General features: G+C 45.3%; 1 protein-coding gene across 2 annotated transcripts; it reads left to right on the top strand.

Moving 5' to 3' along the window:
- The first annotated feature begins 1,533 nt into the window (after window positions 1-1,533).
- SDAD1 (SDA1 domain containing 1) lies at window positions 1,534-25,335 on the top strand. 2 transcript variants are annotated; one of them, XM_083398369.1, is made up of 22 exons: window positions 1,534-1,738; window positions 2,148-2,252; window positions 4,691-4,789; window positions 5,669-5,779; window positions 6,823-6,894; window positions 6,993-7,093; window positions 7,213-7,270; window positions 8,847-8,921; window positions 10,597-10,698; window positions 11,311-11,380; window positions 11,912-12,015; window positions 13,054-13,111; window positions 13,950-14,008; window positions 15,301-15,377; window positions 15,828-15,925; window positions 16,294-16,370; window positions 17,369-17,498; window positions 18,927-19,024; window positions 19,354-19,544; window positions 20,589-20,673; window positions 21,637-21,798; window positions 24,376-25,335. In XM_083398369.1, exons 1-22 carry the CDS (start codon window positions 1,649-1,651, stop codon window positions 24,424-24,426), a joined length of 2,073 nt encoding a protein of 690 aa, XP_083254495.1. In that variant the 5' UTR covers window positions 1,534-1,648; the 3' UTR covers window positions 24,427-25,335. The 2 variants fall into 2 exon arrangements, with proteins under 2 accessions (XP_083254495.1, XP_083254496.1); XM_083398370.1 differs by lacking the exon at window positions 4,691-4,789 and having other exon boundaries at window positions 1,557-1,738.
- Window positions 25,336-25,434: the final 99 nt, after the last annotated feature.

Below are 25,434 nucleotides of genomic sequence, written 5' to 3' on the forward strand. Positions count from 1 at the left end.
CTGATTTCTCCTACAAAGCCAAGTTTCAGTGTCATGAAAGTGCAGGCGAAGAATCTTTCTTTCGCCACTTCCTGAGTTTGAAAAGGGGAAGGAGAACAGAAAAGCATGGAATTAGCTCAACTTCTGCCTGGGGCAGAATCGCTTTTACCATGACATTGACACGCATTGCAATTTTGGGGTTGATTTCTCTACGACATCCTTCTCCAACGTGGTGCCCTCTAGTTGTTGATTCAGTGTGTGCAGCAGCTGCGGAAAACAACAAATTTCGTGCTAAGGACCATTAGGAAATTGTCAATCTCATAATGCCATTAACAGAAATCTTTGGCATACCCCTCAACTGTCCCAATTTGAGTGGGACAGACAGGGCCCTCTTAAGCATATTCGGCGCCGTGGTACAAAGATTCCTCCCCACCACCCCGTTTCCCACAGTTGTCTTGTGCCACGACGTCCCACCTCCTATTATATACTGCGTTTTAAAGCCCTTATGTCAGCCCAACACAATCTCAGCAGCCAGCTCCTTCCACACAACTGGTTTCATCTCAACGCTCATAGATATTAAAATACGGAGGAATTATGCATCCCCGGAGAGGTGCTGAATCAATAGAGGCTGGTCGCTCTCACCATGTGCGACTGTGGGTAGATCAAGGCACTCTGCACATGCTTAAGAGAATGAAATGGTCTGCAGCTCATGAAAGCTTATGCCTCACTAAAAACCCGCACCCGTCTTTAAAGGACTTTTTGTTGGTGTTTGTTTTTAACCACTAACTGCATAGAGAGCACGCTCTTGAAATCTGAATGAATGCCTCCTCCACCTTTTTCCTTGTGGAAAAGGGGCGGGGGCGGATTTCTCGGTGAGAACGTTGCCCCTCCTGCCCGTCCCCTGCACTGGGCAGCTCAAGACTGGCTTGCCGTGTGGGGTCAAAACAATATTCTAAGTGGAATGGGCTCTTTTATAATAATAATAATAATTTATTATTTGTACCCCGCCCATCTGGCTGGGTTTCCCCAGCCACTCTGGGCGGCTTCCAACAAAGATGAAAAATACACTAAAATGTCACATATTAAAAACTTCCCTGATGTCTTCTGAATGTCAGGTAGTTGTTTATCACTTTGACATCTGATGGGAGGGCGTTCCACAGGGCGGGTGCCACTACCAAGAAGGCCCTGTAACGTGGCCTCTCGCAGTGAGATAACCGCCAGAAGGCCCTCGGAGCTGGACCTTTGGGAAGTGGTGGACACCTGTCATGAGTGCTGAAGTCGAGATTCCTGCACTGCAGGGGGCTGGACTAGATGGTTTCTAGGGTTCCCTCCCAACTCTACGATTCTAGATTCTAGCAATAAGATTGGCAGCCAGCAACGTACGAAAGAAACCAGGAAAGAACCGTAAACTAAACAAAAGGAGGCAATGACTGAAACCAACCCCCCTCCCCCGCAAAAGCCAATAGACCAAAAGAGTTTTGCAGCACAGAACGTCTGACACCGCCTCCATCCTTGATTCTCCAATAAGCGGTCGAGTTCGTAGGTTTTTGAGCCTAAGCAGCGGCCGTAGCCACGTGATCCAAGATGGCGGCGCCCAGTGGCCGTGGCACGCGGCTCTTCCGGTAAGGTCGGAGGCAGCAGCCGGCAGAGTCCGCGTCGCTCCGCAGCCATGGCCGGCCGCAACAACAACAAGCTGCCCGTCAACCTGCCTCAGCTGCAGAACCTGATCAAGCGGGACCCGCCTTCGTATACCGAGGAGGTGAGGCCTAGGGGTCACATAATTCCCATTCCCTGCGCCTTTGGAACTCCCTGCCTCTTGAGATCGCTGTGCTCTTTGCGGCGCTGGCTAAAAAAAAAAGCATCATTTTTTAGACGAGCCCACCCAGGTGCTTAGAAAGCTGCGGCGACTTTGATCTGTTTTAGGAATTTAACTTTTGCATGTTTTTAAAGTAAGGGTTGAGAACTTTTCTCGATTTTATTGACTTCATCCCTGGAGGCGCACTCCATAGGCTCCCTAGACAGACGGATGCCAATACCAAATTGTTTTTACCATTTTGGGTACGTGCTTTGAGGTCTTTAAAAAAAGAAAACATCTCCAATGCAGATGCTTAAAGCATTTACGTGAAATAAGCTGCGAGGGAAGTAACGCCTTTTTGTCTGTGTTTCAGTTTCTTCAGCAGTATCGCCATTACCAGTCCAATGTGGAGATATTCAAACTGCAGCCAGCAAAGCCCAGTAAAGATTTGGCTGAACTAGTGATGTTCTTGGCACAGGTAAAATGGCAGAATCTATGTGTGGAATGGGGAAGCTCTGCTTGGATTAGTGTAGGTTGCGTTCAGTTCCCTTGCAGCCTTAACCACTATTACGGACAGGAGGAAATGGAACTGCTAGCGAAGACCTTATTTACTGATGATGTGTTTGCTCTAAAATAAAGAGAGAGCAATCGCTTTGATGTTCCTCTGTCTGTAATGAGCTTATTGCTTGACCTTGCTCTGATTTATTTATTTAATATTTAATAATAATAATAATAATAATAATAATAATAATAATAAAAATTTTATTTATATCCCGCCCTCCCCAGCCGAAGCTGGGCTCAGGGCGGCTAACAACACTAAAATAGTGCAACATTATAAAAACATTATAAAAATTAATTAAAATCAGAATTGATGGCAACCATAAACTAAAGTTTTGTAAAGATTGCCAAAGGAGGGAGTCAGGCTGTGCCTTGGCCAAAGGCCTGGTGGAACAGCTCTGTCTTGCAGGCCCTGCGGAAAGATGTCAAGTCCTGCAGGGCCCTAGTCTCTTGTGACAGAGTGTTCCACCAGATCTGAGCCACAGCCGAAAAAGCCCTGGCTCTAGTTGAGGCCAGCCTAACCTCTCTGTGGCCTGGGACCTTCAAGATGTTTTTATTTGAGGACCGTAAGTTCCTCTGTGGGGCATACCAGGAGAGGCGGTCCCGTATTTTTTATTTATAAAATTTGTATGCCGCCCTTCATCTGTAGATTACAAGGCAGTTCGCAACATAAAAGTACAAGATAAAAAACACAAAATACACCATAGAAAGCAGACCCCCCCCCCCCGTGGAACGCCCTCCCACCAGATGTCAAAGAGAACAATAACTACCAGGCTTTTAGAAGACATCTGAAGACAGCCCTGTTTAGGGAAGCTTTTAATGTTTGGACTACTGTATTTTAATATTTGGTTGGAAGCCGCCCAGAGTGGCTGGGGAAACCCAGCCAGATGGGCGGGGTATAAATAATAACAACAAAAACAAACCAATAACCCCCTTCTGCTACAAACACGTTTAAAAGGGCATAGGATGAAAATCAGCCCAAGGCCTGGTGGAAAAGGAACATTTTCACCCAGCAGCTAAAGGCACCAGCCCAACTTCCCTGGAAAAACCATTCCACAAATGGGGAGCCACTGCAGAAAAGGCCCTGTTCTTGTATTGTCACCCTCTGGCTGCTTGACCTAATTCACTCAGAAGGTTATCGTGAGGGTAAATGAAAGATGCATTGCCACAAACTCCTTGGCGGAAGAGTGCTCACAGATATGATGAATCTAAGGCAGGAATAGGAGATCAGATGCTGTGGAACTCTCAGCTCCCATCAGCCTAAGCCAGCATGCCCAGTGGTCAGAGAATATATCCAACATCTTGTGGATCAAAGGCTCTCCATTCTTCCTCTGAGATCTGTTGCGTCATCAGCATTGCTTTTTAAGGGTTGCTTTCTTCCTTTACGTGTACTTTGAGGAGGTCCTGTGGCCCTCCAGTTGTTCAACAACATCTGGCTCCCATCACCCCAGACCATTGGCTGTGCTGACTTGGACTTATGGGAATTGGAGTCCATAGGAGCCAACTCCAGGGGGCTGGACTTTATAATACAGCGGTACCTTGGTTCTCAAACAACTTGGAACCCAAACACTGCAAACCCGGAAGTAAGTGTTCCCGGTTTGCAAACCTTTTTCAGAAGTTGAACATGCTCTGTTTTGAGTGTTACGCTTCCGATTTGAGTGCCACTCTTCCGTTTGGAGTGTTACGCTGAGGTCTGTATGTTTTTGCATTTTATTTTGCGTTTTTGTGGCTCTGTCTTTGTGTGTGTGTGACTGTGTGGAACCCAGTTCAGCTACTGATTGATTTTGTGACTACCGTACAATGTTTATTGCTTTCATTTTATGGATCAATGGTCTCGTTAGATAGCGAAATTCATGTTAAATTGCTGTTTTGAGGATTGTTATTAAAAGTCTGGAATGGATTGATCCATTTTGCATTACTTTCTATGGGAAAGCATGCCTTGGTTTTGGAGCGCTTTGGTTTTGGAGCAGACTTCCGGAACCCAGGTACCACTGTATAATATAATTGTGGGACCAGGCACCCACAAACTCAATGAGAAAAGGCAGCAGCTGTGCTGCATCCAAGAGAGAATTCAGCTCTGCCCTCTGTACCCAGCCAGTGAGGCACCCTTTTCCAGTGGGTAGGGGCCTCTCTGCCCCAGAGTCCTTCCTCATGGAAAAGGGTGCCTCACTGACTGCGGAGAGGAGGGGAAAGTGGAGCCACTGTAATGCGGAAGTGTGACGTCACATGCGCACACCTGCACATAGTGCACTCACAATCCTGATGGAAACATGGCACCCCTGTTGGAGTCCCAACAGTATCTGGAGGGACACATACAGACTTTCCACTTTATGCCAAGCTTCTCTTTTTTCTGTACAGGTTGGCCACTGCTATCCTGAGTACCTGGCAGACTTTCCGCAGCAGCTGAAGGAACTGCTATCCTACAATCACACAGTCTTGGATGCAGATCTTCGAATGGTGACTCTGATGTTAAAATACTAATAGTTCCTCATCTGGGGCAGGGAATTCTGTAGGGCATGACACCTGCAATTTGGGAAGAAGTTCTTCTTTTCCAGTACCTAGGGGTTGCAGTGGTACAATGCATTTCAATTCTTTCTCCATGTTTTTTCTCTACATCTGCGTGACAAAATTTGCATTTTGCTCCAAACTCATAGAATCCATGCCACTGCACATAGGGGTGTGTGTGTTCAGCTGAAGGTCATGTGTATGTGGGTTCAGTTGAAAAGGGAGACTTGATACATTGGGGTTTAGAAGCTGGAAGAAATGGCAATGTCGGCATGTTTTATTATTGTTATTACTATGTTGTAGCTTCCCTTAAGGAAAAATCAGAATTAAGGGAACCTCTGCAAAGAAATCACTGAATCAGAAATCTCAGCACATTTGTCAATATAACATTTTTCCTTAAAATCGGGTCAGGGATTGCCAGCTGTCGCTCTCAGCTGTGTGAAAGCTCAGCTCCCAGAAATGGCCAGTTTTGCAGGTTGAACAGAGTATACAAATTTCATTTGCAATACATGTAGATTTTGCATAATATCGCAATTCCTAGTGGACAAGCAAAGACATATGGAGAGTGTTCAAGTTCTGCTCAGTGATCACTAGAAGTCCTGCTGAGCAGGCACGTAAGAACTTGCCACACATGCATTTTTAAGCTTATCACTATGAACATAAGGACTAGAAACTTTCTTTAAAAATAAATTGAATGATGAGAAACAGACTGCTAAATTGTTTGTCGAGCATCAGACTCCATGTTTGTACGTATGTCGAAAAAGCAGTTTTTGTAAAAAAAGATAAAAAATCCTGATCACAGGCTGTGGTAACTTTTTTCCTTATTTGCAGACGTTTTGCAAAGCTCTAATCCTGCTGAGAAACAAGAACCTTATCAACCCCACAAGCCTTCTGGAACTTTTCTTTGAGCTCCTCCGTTGCCACGATAAATTTTTACGAAAAGTGAGTAGCAAAGTTACTGTCCCTGTCGGTCCTTTCTTGTTTGTTCATAATATGCAGTTTTAAAATAATGGACCGTAGGCAAGCTTGCGCCTTGCCTACATGACTTGGGACCCCTTCTTAAGAGGTTGAATTCCCTGCTGTGAATTGTCATTCCTCCCATTTGTTGTTGTTGTTTAGTCGTTTAGTCCTGTCCGACTCTTCGTGACCCTATGGACCAGAGCCAGGGGCATATTTGTTGCATTTACCCTTATATATGGGATTGGAGGTGGGGGATAACTGCAGACTGCAGAGCATCCCTGTTCCCCCCGCCCCTTATCACTGGGCCTCCAGGAGGGTTTGATGGAAGTGTTCCAACACAAACAAATCGCAAAGGCAGACGAGGGTCCATTGCCAGTCCTTGCTAAGAGAATTACTCTAGAAGGGGAAGCAGGCGTCATAGCTGGAGAGACAGGAAGGATGGACAGAAGAGCTAGAGTAGAGGAGGGGAACCTGGGGGCCAAATGAGAACCTCCAAAATCTCTCTACCTGGCCCTCAGGACTCTCTCCAGGCCACATCCCTAACTCACCCTGCTCTATGTCCTCCTTGAGTGCTTTGGCTTGACTGAAATGGGACCTTGAACAGTGAAGATCCCTCTTGCTTCCTTTTGGGTGTCCATATGCAAACCTCTCCTTTTTGTGTGGCTGGAATGTAGCCTATACTACGCAGATAAAAGTCTTATCCATTGCTCTTCTCACTTGTGCTCACTCACTGCTGGCATGCAGCCCCCAGAAGGTTGCCAGCGAAGGAATGTGGCTCTCTGAGTGAAAAGGGTTCCCCATCCTTGGCTAGAGGCTGCTACTGGGCAGGAGCAAGAGCAACCTTTGTCCAGCAGTGGCCAGAGTCCTGGGCAAAGCCCTGAGAGCCCTGGGTTAAAATCACAGCTCTGCCACGAAGGTCAGTGGAGCCTAGTCAACCCACCACACATACTTGCCCATCTTGAAGGAGCTCTGGGTATTTCCAGCACTTTGTTCCCGCTGTTGCTGAACGTTCTTGTTTTTGGCAGACGCTGTACACCCACATTGTGACGGATATCAAGAACATCAATGCAAAACACAAAAACAACAAGCTGAACACGGTAGGTTGTGGTTTCTGCTTCGAATTCCGGTTTGTGCGGGACAGAATTCTTTCTTGCGAAACCTTTTCCCCTCTTTTTTTTCCTCTCTCTCTCCCCAGACCCTTCAGAACTTTATGTACACTATGCTGCAAGACAGCAATCCAACAGCAGCCAAGATCTCGCTGGATGTGATGATAGAGCTATACAGGAGGAACATCTGGTAGGTGGCTGAGAGGGGAAAGAATCCCGCGAGGAACTGCAAGAGAAGATAAAACGTGATGTGTCCAAGTTGCCATTGTTCCTTATTCCAGAGTGTGAACACTTTATTTATTTCTCCAGGAATGATGCCAAGACCGTGAATGTCATCACCACAGCTTGCTTTTCCAAAGTCACAAAGGTAAGAAACTATTTTAGCTTTATTTTGTTTTGTATAAATTCTAGCAGGGTAGCCACATTGTGTTTTAATGGGATCGTTTTATCATGCGTTTTAGTTACAGTGCATTTTAGTTTACAGTTTATTGCACAACTGATACAGTGGAACAGGCTTCCTCAACCTCGGCCCTCCAGATGTTTTGAGACTACAATTCCCATTATCCTTGACCACTGGTCCTGCTAGCTAGGGATCATGGGAGTTGTAGGCCAAAAACATCTGGCGGGCCGAGGTTGAGTGAGCCTGCAGTGGAACCTCGGTTTTCTAAAGTAATCGAAAACCGAGGATCAAAGGGCTGTCAGCAAGTTCAGTGGAGAAAATTGAGAAATGCATCTCGGAAAACGTTCAACTTCTGAGGCACGTTCAAAAATGGAAGCATTCACTTCGGATTTTCGGCTTCCGACTTCCAAGACGTTCGGCAGCCGAGACGTTCGAAAACCGAGGCTTGACTGGAACCAATTCCACATGGTTGAACCCATTAGGGTTTATTCTGGCTTTTAAGTGGCGTATAAGAAATCAGTTACAGTAAATAATTATTAGTCTGTTGCAGCAGAACCAGCAGCAGATTTTTGTGGCACCTTTCTAGGCAGAGGGTTGTATAAACTGAGGGCAGGGAATCTTCTTCAGCCCATGGACCACATTTTCTTCTGGGCAGCCCCCTGGGACCCACATGGCAGTTGTGGCCAGGCCAGAGGGAAAAGGAGATGGAGCAGTGAATACTAAATTTACCTTTGTACAGTAGGCTGGTTTCTATACACATTTTCACATCCTTCTCTTATCTCGGACGAGCAAGAGGCCTTATCAGAATTCATTAGCAGAAATGACCAGCAGAATCCGAGACCAGGGAGAAGAGCTGGTGGAAGAAGATTGGAAGAAATTTTAAGATTATTTACAGAAACAATGTAAAATTAATGAATGATGGAATGATGTTGGATAGAAGCTAAGGGGTTTATAGCAACAAGGTTTGAAGTATTAAGGAAAAATGGAATGTTAAACAGAGGGAAAGGTAAAGTTAAAATATTAAGATAAAAATTAAGATAAAGGTAAAGAGGGAAAGGATTTGCTGAACAAACAATTGCATTGGAATACAAAGGAGGGAGGTGTGGGGAAGTCCAAGAAACAAGCTAAGGCAAGATATGTTTTGAAAGATGAAATTGTTTTTAATTGTTGTTATTTTTTGTATTTTTTCTCTGGTATTGTTTTTTCTTTTTTCTTTTTCTGTTTATACTACATTGTGAAAATCTTAATAAAATATTATAAAAAAAATAAAATCAGAATTCAAGTACACATCCCATCCAGGCAGCGAAATTCAATGGCGGTGTGAAACAGGGAGAGTAAAGGGCATCGCCTGAGTTGTATCCCAAGTTCAGTTAGAGAGACTTTGAGAACTGTATTTGGTCCCCAGACCCAAGGCTGGTTTAGTGCTCCCAGAATGAGCCTAGTCTCCTCCCAGACTCACGTGCCAGAAGCTGGCTGTAAAAATAACCGTTTTCTCCTTCTTGTGTGCTTCTCTCCCTGATCCTCCCGTCTCGCGGCTGTTCAGATACTAGTTGCTGGCTTGAAATTTTTCCTTGGAAAGGATGAAGATGAGAAAAGAGACAGTGATTCAGAATCAGAGGTTAGTGCATTCAGGGCGATGACTTAGTGCTAGTTCCTCATGGAGGAGGTAAAAGCGACGCCAGGGATGTGCCACAGGTATATATGCCTGGACAGTATTCTTTCAGAACTCGTTTCCCGATTGCTTCTCTGTTTAAGAAACAAAGTAACTCTGGGGGCAGGGAACCCAGGAATTAAGGAGAAGGTTTTTATTTCTGACATTATATGGAGGGGGCTAGGATTTTTTTTTTTTAATCCAGACTTTTCTTCTAGATTGAAACCCTCCATATGCTATATTACTATATTATATTATATTATAATATAATAATATAATATAATGTTATGTTATGTTATGTTATGTTATGTTATGTTATGTTATGTTATGTTATGTTATATTATATTATATTATATTATATTATATTATATTATATTATATTATATTATATTATATTATTCTTGCAACTATTAAAGAAGTTATTGACGTTGACAATAACAATATTCCAGTGATCCTAACTTAAATGTGTAGGGTATGTCTAAAAGATATGGATGCTCATAATCTATATGTTCAAATGTAGAAAGCGCAGTGAACTCTTCAGGGCAATGAATTATGATTATGATTATGAATGATTATGGGTGTTTTGTATAATTTAAATTCCACTGACTTTGATGGTGCACTGCTATGCAAATTAGGGACTCCATGATGGACGAAGGATGCACAAAATGATTTCATTTTGTTTGTGCCCTGTGCTGAAAAGCCCCCTAGAGCGGTTTACATTCAATTAAAAGCAAGACAGTCCCTGCTTGCAGGCTTATAATCAAAACAAAAAACCAGAAACACAGCATGCAAGGGCAAAGGGACAGAGCGGGAAGAGAGGCCGGGAGCAAACTCAGGCACCAATTCTTAAGTAGGAGTTCTTAAAATGATGAGCTGGCATATAAACAGCTCTGGGCCGGAGGTGCCTGATGGAGCTGCTTTTTCAGCAGAGCTTGATGGAGTGAGCCTTGCTCCCCATCTCTTCCACTGAGGCAGCCTGATGGAATGGTTTTAACCATTAAAGCCCTATACAGTCTAGGACCCTCGTACCTGCGGGACCGCCTCTCCTGGTATGTCCCATGGAGGACCTTACGGTCTTCAAACGAAAACATCTTGGAGGTCCCAGGCCACAGGGAGCTTAGGCTGGCCTCAACCAGAGCCAGGGCTTTTTCAGCCATGGCTCCGATCTGGTGGAACGTTCAGTCACAAGGGACTAGGCCGCTGCAGGACTTGGCACCTTCTTACAGGGCCTGCAAGACAGAGCTGTTCCACCAGGCCTTTGGCCAAGGCACAGTCTGACCCCCTCCTCATAGAAGTCTAGCCCAATGGTTGCCATTAATTTGATTCTGAATTGATTTTAGATTGAATTGATTTTAGAATGTATTTCAATTAATAGATTGTGATTTTATGTAAACTGTGTTACTTTTACTGTTGTTAGGCGCTCTGAGCCTGGCTTCAGATATAAATTAAAAAAAAATATATTATTATTATTATTATTATTATTATTAGATATAAATTAAAAAAATATATATTATTATTATTATTCTGGGTGACAGACAGAATTACTTTACAGTTCAGCAGGATATGACTACATGTTTTCGCCAGTGCAAGGCTTTGTTTTGAGAGTCAAACCACTCTTCCATCTCTGATATTCCTTCCCAAGGACGATGGCCCCACAGCAAGGGACTTAATGGTGCGATACTCCACGGGAAGGAAGACCACCAAGAACAAGAAGAAGCTGGAGAAAGCGATGCAAGTCTTAAAGGTGAGCAGCGAGAGGCAGAGCGGTCCAGCAGGTCGATGCTTGGAAGGATGCCAGAGTGACCCGGACTCAAATCCCCACTCAGCTTTGAAGCTCATTAGATAGATAACGATTACAATTTTTTTATTTGTAACCCGCCCATCTGACTGGGTTGCCCCAGCCACTCTGGGTGGATTCCAACAAATATAAAAGCATAATTAAAAAGTTCCCTATACAGATCTGCCTTCAGATGTATTCTAAAAGCCGTAGTGTTATCTACGATCAGAAGGTTGCCAGTGAGCTCCCGTTGTTTGGCTCCAGCTCCTGCCAACCTAGCAGTTCGAAAGCACGTCAAAGTGCAAGTAGATAAATAGGTACCACTCCGGCAGGAAGGTAAACAGCGTTTCCGTGCGCTGCTCTGGTTTGCCAGAGCGGCTTAGTCATGCTGGCCATATGACCCGGAAGCTGTCTGCGGACAAACACCAGCTCCCTCGGCCAGTAAAGCAAGATGAGCGCGCAACCCCAGAGTCGTCCTCAACTGGACCTAACAGTCAGGGGTACCTTTACCTTTAAGTTCTCATTTCCCGCTGAACGTTGCTCTCTCCTGTCCCCCGTCCCCCCCCCCCCGTCACACAGAAACACAAGAAGAAGCGGAAGCCGGAGGTATTCAACTTCTCAGCGATTCACTTAATCCATGACCCACAAGGCAAGTTCTTGACAGATGCCCTCTTCGTGGAGGACGATATTGAAGCAGAATAGGAAAAGTTGAGAATTTAAAGGGTTTTAGGTGCTGGGTGGGGCGGAATACAGCTCTACCATTGGGTCAGTGGGACACTTGACCTGGAAGACATTGTTATTCCAGCTAAAACCAATGGGTACCCTGACACCTGCAGCATGACAAAACTGCCCCCAAGGGGGAGCAGAATTTCCCTGTAGCTCCTCAGCAAAAATGCCCCTATTGGTCAGGTTTTTTTCATTCTCAGAGAAGCTGTGTGTGGAGGAGGAGCCCCTGAATGGCAAAAAGTCCTATTGATTTTGTGGTCGGTCCTCACAGCCAGTGGCCGTACATTTTTAGATTAGCGGAGGATGGAGATCTGAGACAACCGCTCACTTAAAAAGCCCTGCAGTGATAACCACAGGATGCTAGTGACTTAAGGATTTCTTTTCTGAGTTTTCTTCTTCTCCTCTAACTCTACCCCCCTCCCTTCTTCCTTGGTTCCTTTTTTACTTTTTTTAGACTTCTCAGAGAAACTTTTGAAGCAGCTGGAAACTTCAAAGGAGAGGTTTGAAGTGAAAATGATGCTTATGGATCTGATTTCTAGGCTCGTTGGAATCCATGAGGTAGGAAGAAATCTGTAGGCTTAATAAAGTTTTCGGCACATGTAGAAAAGCTGTCAGATATTTGGGACGGAGGTACAAGCTTCTTCAAGATAAGGGAGCTGTTAAGAGTATTTAAGAGTACAAAAATTATTTTAATCTTCTACATACTTTTAATATCTTTATAAAAATCTTCTTTACTGATCATTTTCAAGTTCTGAACAGCTTTGATATTCTAAAAGCTTTTTGGTAGAGTCAAGTGGTGTGAAAATTTTGATAGATGAATACATAAAATATCAGGCATTCTCTCTACTGTATATACAACCACATTTCTTAAAAGTGTGTGCATGTTTTCATTTATGAATATTCACATATGAAAACGTTATGAATGTTTTCATGATGTGATTATGAATAGCGCTTTTTGAACATTTATAACCCCATTCTTTATCCAAAAAGGATGACATTGGAGGCATGGCACGTGAGGGAAAAAGGAATGGGAGGGAGGAGGAAAACTGCAGGCTCACGGACAAGTTCTTAAAGTTACAACTGATGTCAGTGGCCCTGCTGGCTGTCTTTGATAAAGAGTAGTTCTTTCTTAGAAAAACCAGATTCGGTCCCTCTCCCCGCCACCCCCACCCCTGAGCCTGCATCTGAGAATTGTAACTCTTTGAGGGGGGAATAGGTGGTCTCCTAACAACTCTCAGCACCCTTCACAAACTACAACTCCCAGAATTCCTTGGGGGAAGCCATGGCTACTTAAAGTGGCATCAAAGTGCTTTACCTGTATGGCGTAATTGCAATCTAAGGACACCATTACACTGTGTTGAGCAACCAAAGATTGCTTTTTGCACCATTTATCTTCCCTTTGCTGGGCTGGGCTGGTGCTGTAGCTCCAACATTCTTGAAATCTACTGATGCCATTGTAGCTGCTGGCTTTGCCCCAAGCCCCTCTTCCTATGCCACACCCTCTGTTCCCCAGAGATCTGGAGATTTAGTAGTTCACCCGGGGCGAGAAACGAAGCTGCCCATTTGACATCTTGTGGGTGCTCTGTGTCTCCCCAGCTTTTCCTCTTCAACTACTACCCTTTCCTGCAACGATTCCTGCAGCCACACCAGAGAGGTAAGTGGTCACGTGGGTGGTGCTGTGGTCAACACCACTAAGCCTCTTGGGCTTGCCGATCAGAAGGTTGGCGGTTCGAATCCCCGCAACGGAGTGAGCTCCCGTCGCTCTGTCCCAGCTCCTGCCAACCTAGCAGTTCGAAAGCACACCAGTGCAAGTAGATAAATAGGTACCACTGTGGTGGGAAGGTAAATGGCGTTTCCATGCGGTCTGGTTTCTGTCATAGTGTCATGTTGCACCAGAAGCAATTTAGTCATGCTGAACACATGACCCAGAAAGCTGTCTGTGGACAAACGCTGGCTCCCTCGTCCTGAAAGCGAGATGAGCACCGCAACCCCATAGTCGCCTTTGACTGGACTTAACCGTCCAGGGATCCTTGACCTTTACCATCTGCAGCAATGGCAAGATTCTGTCTTGCTCCATGTCAGACCAATACTGTTTATTGTAGACAGTACTGTGTGGTTCTAAAGCACGTCAAAGCGCAAGTAGATAAATAGGTACTCCTCTGGCGGGAAGGTAAAAGGTGTTTCTGTGTGCTGCTCTGGTTCACCAGAAGCGGCTTAGTCATGCTGGCCATATGACGCGGAAGCTGTATGCCGGCTCCCTTGGCCAATAAAGTGAGATGAGCACCGCAACTCCAGAGTTCTCCGTGACTGGACCTAATGGTCAGGGGTCCCTTTACCTTTACTGAAATGGACATAATAACCTTGGCTTTGTGTAGGCAGCTTCCTTTGCTCCTAATATCCCCTCCGTTTTGGAGGCTACCCTAATTTGAAAATGTATCTGTATTTCCCCCATCTCTACAATAGCATTTTTCTCTTTCGTTTTCCCCTTCTAGAAGTTACCAAGATTCTCCTCTTTGCTGCACAGTCCTCCCATCAACTTGTCCCGCCTGAGGTCTGTAATTTATTTATTCAATCATTTATTTATTACATTTCGCCTCTCCAAGAAGCTCAAGGGAGTGTATGTGGTTCTCCCCTCTCTCTGCTCTCTCCTCACAACCAGCCTGTGAGGCAGGTCATCCTGAGAGAGACAGTAACTAGCTCAAGTCGAGCTTCGTGACTGAGTTAGCATTTGAACTGGGGTCTCCCAGGTCTTTGTCAGACACGCTTTCCAAATCACATGGATCTTTCCAAGGGCCAGGAAAAGGCAAAGGGAAGCAAGTCCTGAGCCTTCAGGCTTTCTGTGGCCATGTTGAGACGGGTATCTCCCCAAGCCACAGTTTAGTGCGGCAAGATCCAGCCATAGTGAGCCTTGGGCTCACACGCTTCCCTTTACTCCTTCGTCATAGCTGCGGCGTGAAGCTAGCAAGCTTTTGCTTGTATAGCTAGCCATTTTCATCCAGTCTGGCAAACTCTTGTCAGTTGTCTTTGTCGTTTTTATATATAATCATTTTTATTAGTTTTCAGTTAAAATAATCCAATTATAACCTCATTATAACAATGCCTAGTTATAACACAATTGATAATACCAATCACTGAGATGCCAAATTATACAATTGAGGGCTCCCCCCCCCCGCATGCTAGAATTGTTGGTTTGATGATTTACTTCATTTCTGCGTTCCAAAATCTTACAAATTCCAATTACGCTCCAGTCAAAATAACAATCCCTTATATCGCAACTGCAGTTTTAACGGCTTCCATTCATATCGACACATTAAATGATGTTAATTGGCTTTGCCTGAAACCTGCCAACTTCAAAGGAGCTCGTTCACATTACCCTTTGGTTTGACCTTGCATCCACAACCAGCCCTAACTGGAAAAAACACCTTCTATACACAGTAAATAACTGGGTACTCCAAGTGCAAATGGCCTCATGTGACAATTGCCCATGGATGTGCTTACTTTGATATTGTGTAGACACCTGCAACGCTGCTACTGACCCTAACTTCTCACACAATGTGTACGATAACATCATTCGTTTTTGAAAGTGTTCTGGGTGTGCCCTATGCGTTTCTTGCAAACTTGTAGAAAAGGACGGTGGTTGCCTTTGACCTGTTTTTGTCTCCTGCGTGGAAGTCACTTTTCTAGTGTGAAGTGGCCCAGAGCTAAAGGGAAGATGCTCTGTTTAAGCTTCTAAAGTGCATTTGTGCGCTTGCGTGTACCTTCGTGGGCGATGATGAATGCAGTTAAAACAGCAGCATCGGCAAATCTGGATCTGTCTTACCTCTTGGCTTCCTTTATCGCCAGATTGTCCAGTCAGTGCTGATGACAATAGCCAACAACTTTGTCACGGAAAAAAACTCTGCAGAAGTGATGACCGTCGGGTAAGTAAAACTCTAAAGCTCAGGGACATCTGAGCTTGGATATGCGTGAATATGGGTGGAAAGTGGCCAGACAAGGGTTTCCCAAACTTGGGTCTCCAGCTGTTTTTGGACTACAGCTCCCATCATCCCTTGCTAGCAGGACCAGTGGTCAGGAATGATGGGAATTGTAGTACCCAAGAGCTGGAGACCCGAGTGAGTGGAAGTGCTTCTATTTCCTGTTAGGAATGTGTGTTTTGATTCTTAGTTTTCATCTTGTACTACAACTTCCACTGAATAGCAATTTGCCATTACTCACGAAGCAGATGAAACAATGAAAAATAAGTGGATTTGCTTATTCAAGTTGCAGAATCCAGCTTTTTCTAGAGCTGAATTTTGGTTGCTTCCACACTTTTCAAGTGTACCATAATTTTACCATGGTTTGATATTTTTAAATGTCTTTAATTTTTCCAGGATTAATGCTATTAAAGAGATATCTGCTAGATGCCCTCTGGCCATGACAGAAGACTTGCTGCAAGACCTGGCGCAGTACAGATCACATAAAAACAAGAGTAAGTTTGCTACCTTTACATGGGCACATTTTTGACTTAAGGACATATTTGGGTTTCTCTCCCTGTTGGTTCATGAGGACTAGGAACCTATTAAGTCTACATTGTGTTCTGTCCCAGGTGCCGGCTGCTTATTCAAAGAATTGCTGGGTTTCTTTGATTCCATTTACTCCATGAATATTTTATTTGGCTATGATATTTTAGTTCATTTTTATTTTATCGAGAGTTTGGGTGCCCTTTTCATTTGTTTCCGTGAAAAATGGAAAGCAACTTCCAGGATAAAAGCTAGTTTAATTGAGAAATGTGCTTTTATAGTCAGTCTGAACCCTGCCCTGAGAACATCTTCGATTCAGTCCCATTTTTCTCTGCAGATGTAATGATGTCGGCAAGAACGTTGATACATTTGTTCCGGTCGCTCAATCCAAAGATGCTGCAGAAAAAATTCCGGGTAAAGCATGCCTTGAGTTTTCAATGCTAGTGCGATAACTGGTTTGCTACACACTTGATAAAGTGCATCTCTGGAATATTATCTTCCTCGTGGCTGAATGAAATAGTACGATGTGGTGGTATGTTGCTTTGGACATATTAGGGAAAGGGATTGTTCTGCAACCTGCAGATTCTGTCTGCTTTCATGGAGTGCAAGGCAGAGAGCTTTCCCTGGAAAACAGGAGACTTGAAATGATTCTTGCATAGTTTTGCCCCTAGCAACAGGTTTTCTCCCAGCAACAGGCCTTCCCTAGCAACAGGGTTTCCTTGGTGACCGACTCTTTATTAGACATGCTCAGAAGGAGAGAAGTGTGGCCTGTTACTGTGCCAGGTGACTGAAGAACAGCGAGGAGAAATGATTCTCTATACTTAATTTTACTTAATTTTTCCTTAGACCAGTACAATTGTACCTTAGAAGTCAAACGGAATCTGTTCCAGAAGTCCGTTCGACTTCCAAAGCATTCGAAAACCAAATTGCGGCTTCTGATTGGCTGCAGGAAGCTCCTGCAGCCAATCAGAAGCCTCGTTGGACGTTCGGGTTCCAAAAAAACGTTCGCAAACTGGAACAATCACTTCTGGGTTTGCGGTGTTCAGGGGCCAAAAAGTCCGAGTTCCAGGGCGTTCAGGATCCAAGGCACGACTGTAGCTGTTTAAGTTGTAGTGTTAATTCTTCAATAAATACATTAAGCAGAGCTGGAATGGGTGAGGTGTTTATTCCCACATGGGAATTCACTGACAGATGACGTGAGAAAGAAGATTCTGGGTGACTCTGCTGACTTAAAAAGGAAACCCTGTACTGACAGGCGCCTCACTCAACAGAACACACAAAGCCGTCCAAGTCTGTGACCGTCACTACACCTTGTGCATTACAATATTTTGTCTCAAATAAACGATTCCCGTGCAGTTTGTAGCCAGAATGTGTTGCTCCTTTTAAAACATGAACGCTTGGATTGCTCTTAGGGTAAACCAACAGAAGCCACGTCGGAGGCCAAGATCCACGAATACGGGGCGTTGGATGCCAAAGACTACATTCCAGGAGCTGAAGTCCTAGAACTTGAGAATAAGGGAGGAGATGGGGATCAGGAAGGAGGTTAGTTTTGTTTTTGCATTTCTGGAGGTCACCCACTGCTCTGGGCCTGTGGGCACATTTGCAAACTGGTGTGGGCGTCACACGTACCACGTGGCCTATTCTGGCTGGCTTCTTTCAAGTCAAACTTTAGTAGGGGGAAGAAAGACCCTGTGGGTGCCAAGAAAGGTCTCTGCAGGTGCCATGTTGCTGTTAGAGAGAGAGCAAGCCAGCTTGGTGCATTTCAGGATAGATTTCCTAAACGTCTGCAAGTACATTCGCAAACAGGAAATGCTTAGTTGTCTATGTCTGATGTTTACATTTGCTGATAGGTAACTGAGGCTGTCTTGTTCATGGCATTATGTGGTTGGGAGTGTCTGGATGGATGGAAGTACAGTGGTACCTCGGGTTAAGTACTTAATTCGTTCCGGAGGTCCGTTCTTAACCTGAAACTGTTCTAACCTGAAGCACCACTTTAGCTAATGGGGCCTCCCGCTGCTGCTGCGCCACCGGAGCACAATTTCTGTTCTCAACCTGAAGCAAAGTTCTTAACCTGAAGCACTATTTCTGGGTTAGCAGAGTATGTAACCTGAAGCGTATGTAACCCGAGGTACCACTGTAGTTTTATACCTGTCTTTCCACCCTCTCTGGGATATAACTGGGTCCTCGCAGGTGAGAGATGGGAGAGGGGAATTACATAGTTAATGCCTGCAGACTATCTCGCCAGAGTGGTGCATGCTCTAGTTATCCCCGCTTGGACTACTGCAATGCGCTCTACGTGGGGCTACCTTTGAAGGTGACCCGGAAACTGCAATTAATCCAGAATGCGATAGCTAGACTGGTGACTGGGAGCGGCCGCCGGGACCACATAACACCGGTCCTGAGAGATCTGCATTGGCTCCCAGTACGTTTCCGAGCACAATTCAAAGTGTTGGTGCTGACCTTTAAAGCCCTAAACAGCCTTGGTCCTGTATACCTGAAGGAGTGTCTCCACCCCCATCGTTCAGCCTGGACACTGAGATCCAGCGCCGAGGGCCTTCTGGCGGTTCCCTCATTGCGAGAAGTAAGGTTACAGGGAACCGGACAGAAGGCCTTCTCGGTAGTGGCGCCCGCCCTGTGTAACGCCCTCCCATCAGATGTGAAGGAAATAAGTAGTTATCTTTAAAAGACATCTGAAGGCAGCCCTGTTAAGGGAAGTTTTAAATATTTAATTCTGTATTGTTTTTAACACTCGATTGGAAGCTGCCCAGAGTGGCTGGGGAAACTCAGCCAGATGGGCAGGGTATAAATAATAAACTATTATTATTATTATTATTATTATTATTATTATTATTATTATTATTGGAGATGGGGAGGGTACCTTACATGTGTGTGCTTGGCTGTGATCATTTGTGTGTGACTCTTACAATTAGGTGATTTCTAGCTTCCAACATCTTTCCCCCTCCATTGCAGATGGCTGGGAGACTGCCAGTTCCGCTGAGGAGGAAGATGACGAGGATGGAGAATGGGTTGACGTGCATCATTCCTCCGACGAGGAACAGCAAAAGCTAGTGAGTTGCTGCTGCTGCTTCTGCTGCATTTTAGCAAAAACATCTTTAAAATTTATGCACAAAGTTTCTTGCTGGGTGCATTTGCACAGCAGGATTTCATCAAGAAGCTAGGAAGTGCTGGCGGTGAAAGTGACTTAAATCCACACGCCTGTGTTGCTGAGGCTAGTGTGCTAGACCTGTACCCTGGAAGCACGGACACGGCGGGGCCTCTGCGGTCCAAATTCTGAGTCCTGGCAGAGCCTGGTGTACAAATGCATAACTGCCACAGGGTGGAGTCACCTAGCAATAAAACACCATACTCAGATTTCGTGTGCACTTTTGCTTTAAAGGCAGAACAAATCGAAAGCATGCCTGTGGAAGAGCGGAAGGCCAAGGCAACGGCTGTCAGCAGCAGCAGACTCCTCACCCAGGAGGAGTTCCAGAAAATCCGCCTTGCCCAGCTTAGCAAGGAACTGAAGTCTGCACCTGGCAAGGCAGCTAAGAGGAAAAACATTGAAATAGAGAATGAGGAGGAGTCCAGGTAAATTATTTATTATTATTATTATTATTATTATTATTATTATTATTATTATTATTAATTGAATTTATATACCGCCCTATACCCGGGGGTCTCAGGGTGGTTCACAGAATAAAATAAAGGTAAAGGTAAAGGTAAAGGGACCCCTGACCATTAGGTCCAGTCGTGACCGACTCTGGGGTTGTGGCGTTCATCTCACTTTATTGGCCGAGGGAGTCGGCGTACAGCTTTTCTGGGTCATGTGGCCAGCATGACTAAGCCGCTTGTGGCGAACCAGAGCAGTGCACGGAAACGCCGTTTACCTTCCCGCCGGAGTGGTACCTATTTATCTACTTGCACTTTTGGCGTGCTTTCAAACTGCTAGGTTGGCAGGAGCAGGGACTGAGCAACGGGAGCTCACCCCATCACAGGGTTTTGAACCGCTGACCCTCTGATCGGCAAGTCTTAGGCTCTGTGGTTTAACCCACAGTGCCACCCGCGTCCGAAATCAAGATATAAAACCACAAAATACATAACAACAACAACAACCCAATAGCCCCTCACCCACAAAAAAGAGCCACATTTTAAAAGGGCATATGATATCAATCAGATCAACCAAAGGCCTGGTTAAAAGGGAACGTTGTTGCCTGGCGCCTAAAGGTGTGTAATGAAGGTGCCAGGCGAACTTCCCAGGGGAGAGCATTCCACAGACGGGGAGCCACTGCAAAGAAGGCCCTTTCTCTTGTTGCCACCCTCCGGACCTCTCGAGGAGGAGGCGCACGAAGGAGGGCCTCAGAAGATGATTTCAGGGTCCGGGTAGGTTCATATGGGAAGAGGTGGTCCTTGAGATATTGTGGTCCTGAGCCATTTAGCTTTTATAGGTCAAAACCAGCACTTTGAATTGGGCCCGGGATTTAATTGGTAGCCAGTGCATGGAACCTGTGCACAAAGTTCCTACGATTTGCTCCAGCCCCTAAAGTTTGTGCAGTGGGCCAGTCATTGTTCTTCTAAAGGAAGGGGGGGAATAGTTGACGCATGAGGCCATATTATTGCATTTGCTCTTTTCAGGGGAGAGCTGCTTTCCCTCAGGGACATCGAGCATCTTCACAAGAAACCCAAGTCGGATAAAGAGACGCGGCTGGCCACAGCAATGGTGAGGCGTTCTCTCCAAACGGTTTGGTTTATGCTTGAAATGATGGCCAGCCAACGTAGCTGAATGTAGGGAGATTTCAGACACCAGAAAGCACTTTGCACAGCCTATAGTTGAACTCTGGAGCTCACTCCCAATAGATGGCGGGGGGTGAGAATGGCCACCAATCTGGGTGCCTTCAAAAGAGGTTTGTGACAAATTCACGGGGAATAAGTAGCTACTAGAGAAAAACGGCTGTTTGAAAACTCGGTTGCTGGGAATCACAAATGAGGAGACTGTTGTTGCTCTCAGGCAACCCTGCTTAAGGGCTTCACACGTGCTTGGTCACTGTGAGGACATGATCTCGCAGGATCAACTATGAGAGCTGGACTGAGTGGGCTTTTGGTCTGACCCAACAAGACTCTTCTTGTGTTCAGGAAGATGAGATTTTTAGGTGCTGGGAGAGTAAGGCTTCAGGGTCCATGCCAGTCCCACGATGAACAAGACCAGTATTATGCAAAGCAGCAGAATAGGGGGAAAGAGGAAGTGCTACGCAGTGCTAATCAAGTTGCATAACTGTGTGTTGATTGCTAAATTTAACATCTCTTTCTCAGAAGCTCCAAACTGCCTGGCTGCAAAAAAATAAAATTCTTCTTAGCCCTAAACACACGGAAGTCCACGGGTACATTATATTAAATGGTCTGTCTTTCCAGTGTTCCCATGTCTAGCTTCTCAGTCCCATTTCTAACTGATTTCTATTTCTGCTGGATGAAGCTCTCAGGTTCTTCCATTGAAGTCACATCACAGTGGCCTTGCCAGACATTAACCCCCGCCTATTCTAGCAACCTTGAATTGTTTTTTTGATTGCATTGGCATTGGCAACAAAGTGTTAGTTTACATATATTTTAAAACAAGTAAGAGAACAGTTTGTGTGTGAGTTTTAGCGTTTGTTTTTCTTTCTTTCTTTCCTCCCCCTTTCGCTTTTAGGCTGGCAAGACGGGCAGGAAAGAATTTGTGAAGAAGAAATCGAAGCTGAACCCTTTTGCCAGCTCCACCAACAAAGAGAAGAAGAAGCAGAAGAATTTCATGATGATGCGATACAGCAACAATGTCCGGTCGAAAAACAAGCGCTCGTTCAGGGAGAAGCAGGCAAGTTCCTCGCAGCTTTTTCTCCCCTTGAAAGCTTCTCACACCTGTGAAAAGATCTGGCCAAAGACCCAAAAGGAGGGATTTCCCCAGTTAGAAGTGGCAATTTACCACATGGGTGAAATTGCTTTCTTTGCTATATAGTTAAGTTGTTCAACTTCATATTTCAACAGGGTACAAAAGGCCTCTTTGGGCACTATTTACCGTATTTTTTGCTCTATAAGACGCACCAGACCACAAGACGCGCCTAGTTTTTGGAGGAGGAAAACAAGAAAAAAATTATTCTGAATCTCAGAAGCCAGAACAACAAGAGGGATCGCTGCGCAGTGAAAGCGGCGATCCCTCTTGCTGTTCTGGCGTCTTTGATAGCTGCGCAGCCTGCATTCGCTCCATAAGACGCACACACATTTCCCCTTACTTTTTAGGAGGGAAAAAGTGAGTCTTATAGAGCAAAAAATACGGTACTTGAAAATACAGAATTGTAGAGTTGGAAGGGACCATGAGGGTCATGTAGTCCAACCCCCTGCAATGCAGGAATCTTTTACCCAACGTGGGGCTCGAACCCACAACCCTGAGGTTAAGAGTCTCGTGCTCCACCAACTGAGCTACCGAGTGTGTGGAAGGGAACAGCAGGGCTACACCACTACCTCCACCCTAACAATATGTGGCTGTTCCCAACCCTGCCCATGCGCAGATGCCCGAAACCAGCATATTCCTCTCTGTCTTAAGCTTCCCAAATCCTGGAGTCATGCACAGTCAGGGCTCCAGAACACAGGGAGAAACCTCCATGTGCAAAGATAGATGCTTAACTACTTCCCTCCCTCAGATGGGACCAAGAGGAGCAACACGTCGCCAAATTGGGTGCAGTTCTCTTCTGTACCTGCTTCACACGATGTATTCTGTGCAGGGGGCGGAGGTCAGGTTTCCAAATGGCATGTCTGGAAAATGAGGTGGTTCCCCCCACCCTTTTAAAAATATTTTGTGGTACCACCTCTTGCAAACAAGCTAAGGGATTTTAATAGGTAAAGGGACCCCTGACAGTTAAGTCCAGTCGCGAACGACTCTGGGGTTGTGGCGCTCATCTCGCTTCAAGGGCCAAGGGAGCCGGCGTTTGTCCGCAGACTTTTTTTCCAGGTCATGTGGCCAGCATGACTAAGCCGCTTCTGACGAAACCAGAGCAGTGCACGGAAATGCCATTACCTTCCCGCCGGAGTGGCACCTATTAATCTACTTGCACTTTTTGGTGTGCTTTCAAACTGCTAGGTTGGCAGGAGCTGGGACGGAGCAGCAGGAGCTCACCCCGTCGCAGGGATTCGAACCGCCAACCTTGATTGGCAAGCCCAAGGCTCAGTGGTTTAGACCACAGCACCACCCGCAAGGGATTTACTGGAAACCAATAATTGCAATGGCTATGTAAGAGGAGTACCTTGTCCTGAAGAGAAGGCTGGAAACGGTTTCTAGCTAATTGCAACGGCAGTGATGCTTTCTCGAATCTTCTGCTATGAAAACAGGAGAACTGTGTCTCATCAACAGGCTGCAAGGAGCACAGATGCAGCAGGGGTGCCTGTTTTCATGGTGAAGGTGGTACGGTCTGTGCAGTGATGAATGGGTCAACCTCCCTAGTTCTCAGCACCCCTTAGAGCCTGTGCTTACCCCAACTTCGTTTTCCACCTTTTCCACATTTCTAAATGCGAGCCTCTGTCCATCGTGTCTGGATAGAGATAACCGAGAAAAGGAAGTGGCTGGTGAAATGACAGAAGCTGGGATTTCCAGGGCATCAGGCAGAGACTTCCCGTTTGGCAAAGTCACGTTTTGGGGAAGCCCCTTTCAGAAGCAGCTGCGGGTTAGGAAATAGTGTCAGCGCGGGGGAATCCCCTGCAGTCAGCGCGGGGGAATCTTAAAGGAGAAACACTGTCTGAAGCATACACTGCCCTTTTCCTTTAAATGAAGAACATCTGATGCTGCAAAGTGTGCTTTTGAGAAGTCCTTTAAGGCAGCCCTTGTGCTGCTCCCATTTCGATTACGATACGATTACAATATCTTTATTGTCATTGTCCCTTGCAGAACAATGAAATTGAAAAACTACATAAAACTACCACAAAACTACATAAAACTACTACAAAACTACATAAAACATTCAAAAACCCATAAAAACTCTAAAACCCCATTTTAAAATACACTATACTATAGAGACCCCTTATGCTGCGTTTAGAACCAGAATTGCATTTGCGTAGAAACTGTTTCTCAGGCGGCTAGTCCTGGCCTTTTCGGGCTGAAACAGGAGTGCAGGGCTGTCTTACAGCCTTCTGAATTCTCCCTGCATTCCCCAGAGAAGCTTTGGAGACTTGCAAAGCCACCCACTTAATAGATGGGCGGGCCACACCTGTTAATTGTGTGACATTGTGATGTTGAGCAATTGGCAGGTAGGTAGCCCTGCCCATCTGCCAAATTTGGCCTGCAGGTCTGATTCCGGGAAAGGTGTGCCGAATGGAGAAAGTTTCCCCATGCCTGGCTTAGGCGATGGAGTTGTAAGTATTACCCAAGTACTGCAAGCTGATGTGTATCTTTCTGATTTTGCAGCTGGCGTTACGAGAAGCACTCTTGAAGCAGAGGAAAAGGCTGGTGAAATAACTGGCATGATGCCAGGACCCGGAAATAAAACCGACTTATGACTGGAGTGTTAACTAATCGTACTGAATGAACCAGCTCCGACAAAGACATCTCGAACCTGCAATTAACTTCATTTTTTCCTGAACTGTTAAATTATGTTTACCACCTTTGGAGCAAGCCAGTATATCAAACCGACTTCAAACCGTGCTTTAACATCCTGACTTGTTCAGAACCACAGTTCCCTATTTTAGACAAAACGGAGGACTGTAGCTAATTATAGTTAATTCCTGGCTTCCTGGCTTGGTTGTTCCTTCCACGAAGGATGGGGCAAAGGGGCTGTTCATTCATAGCTTTTTAAGCAAAGAGGTGATCATCCAAACCTGGCCATTGGTTGTGGTGGTGAGAGCCAGGTATAATACCTGAAAGGTGCTTCGACCTCGGATACAAAGATGAAACATAACTTAAAATATATTTCCAACTGGTGGCAGATTAAAGACTAATTATGGCTGCTTCCGGACGACTTGCGTGTTTGAGCATTCATTCTGCCTTGTTTGCAGAGAGGTTACACTAAGTTGAGTTGAGCAGTTGTCATTTTTGCTCATCAGACTTTTGCAGTATGGAAAAAGATTGTTTCAGGGGTGGGCACATTGTGGCAAGGGTGCCTAATCGACTTTAACTGCACAACCTAAAACCGCCAGTAGGCTGGTCAATTCCACCTGCAAAATAATGAGTCTAGAAGCACTCCTTATTCATGAAAGAACAATTACTTGGGTCTTAGGCCTACATGCTCAGAGGAGCAAACCCTGTGGGCAGCAATGGGATTGATTTAGGAATAAATCTGTATCTGAGCAGAAATTTGTAAATGTTTTACATAGATGGAAGGATGTAACTTCTGTATTCCTGTAAAATATATTTTAGATCGTTCCCATGGGTAATTGCTAAGAATATTATTCTGAGTACAGTGGTTGTTGTTGTTTAGTCGTGTCCGACTCTTCGTGACCCCATGGACCAGAGCACGCCAGGCACTCC

Source organism: Podarcis tiliguerta (assembly GCF_965153285.1).
Source record: "Podarcis tiliguerta genome assembly, chromosome: 9".
In the NCBI taxonomy this organism is placed as follows: Eukaryota; Metazoa; Chordata; class Lepidosauria; order Squamata; family Lacertidae; genus Podarcis; species Podarcis tiliguerta.

Coding starts and splice junctions, on each gene's coding strand:
- SDAD1 (XM_083398369.1), top strand. CDS start 1,649: ATGGCCGGCCGCAACAACAACAAGCTGCCCGTCAACCTGCCTCAGCTG. Junction 11,381..11,911: donor CTTAATCCATGACCCACAAG/GCAAGTTCTTGA, acceptor TACTTTTTTTAG/ACTTCTCAGAGAAACTTTTG. Junction 13,112..13,949: donor CCTGCAGCCACACCAGAGAG/GTAAGTGGTCAC, acceptor TTCCCCTTCTAG/AAGTTACCAAGATTCTCCTC.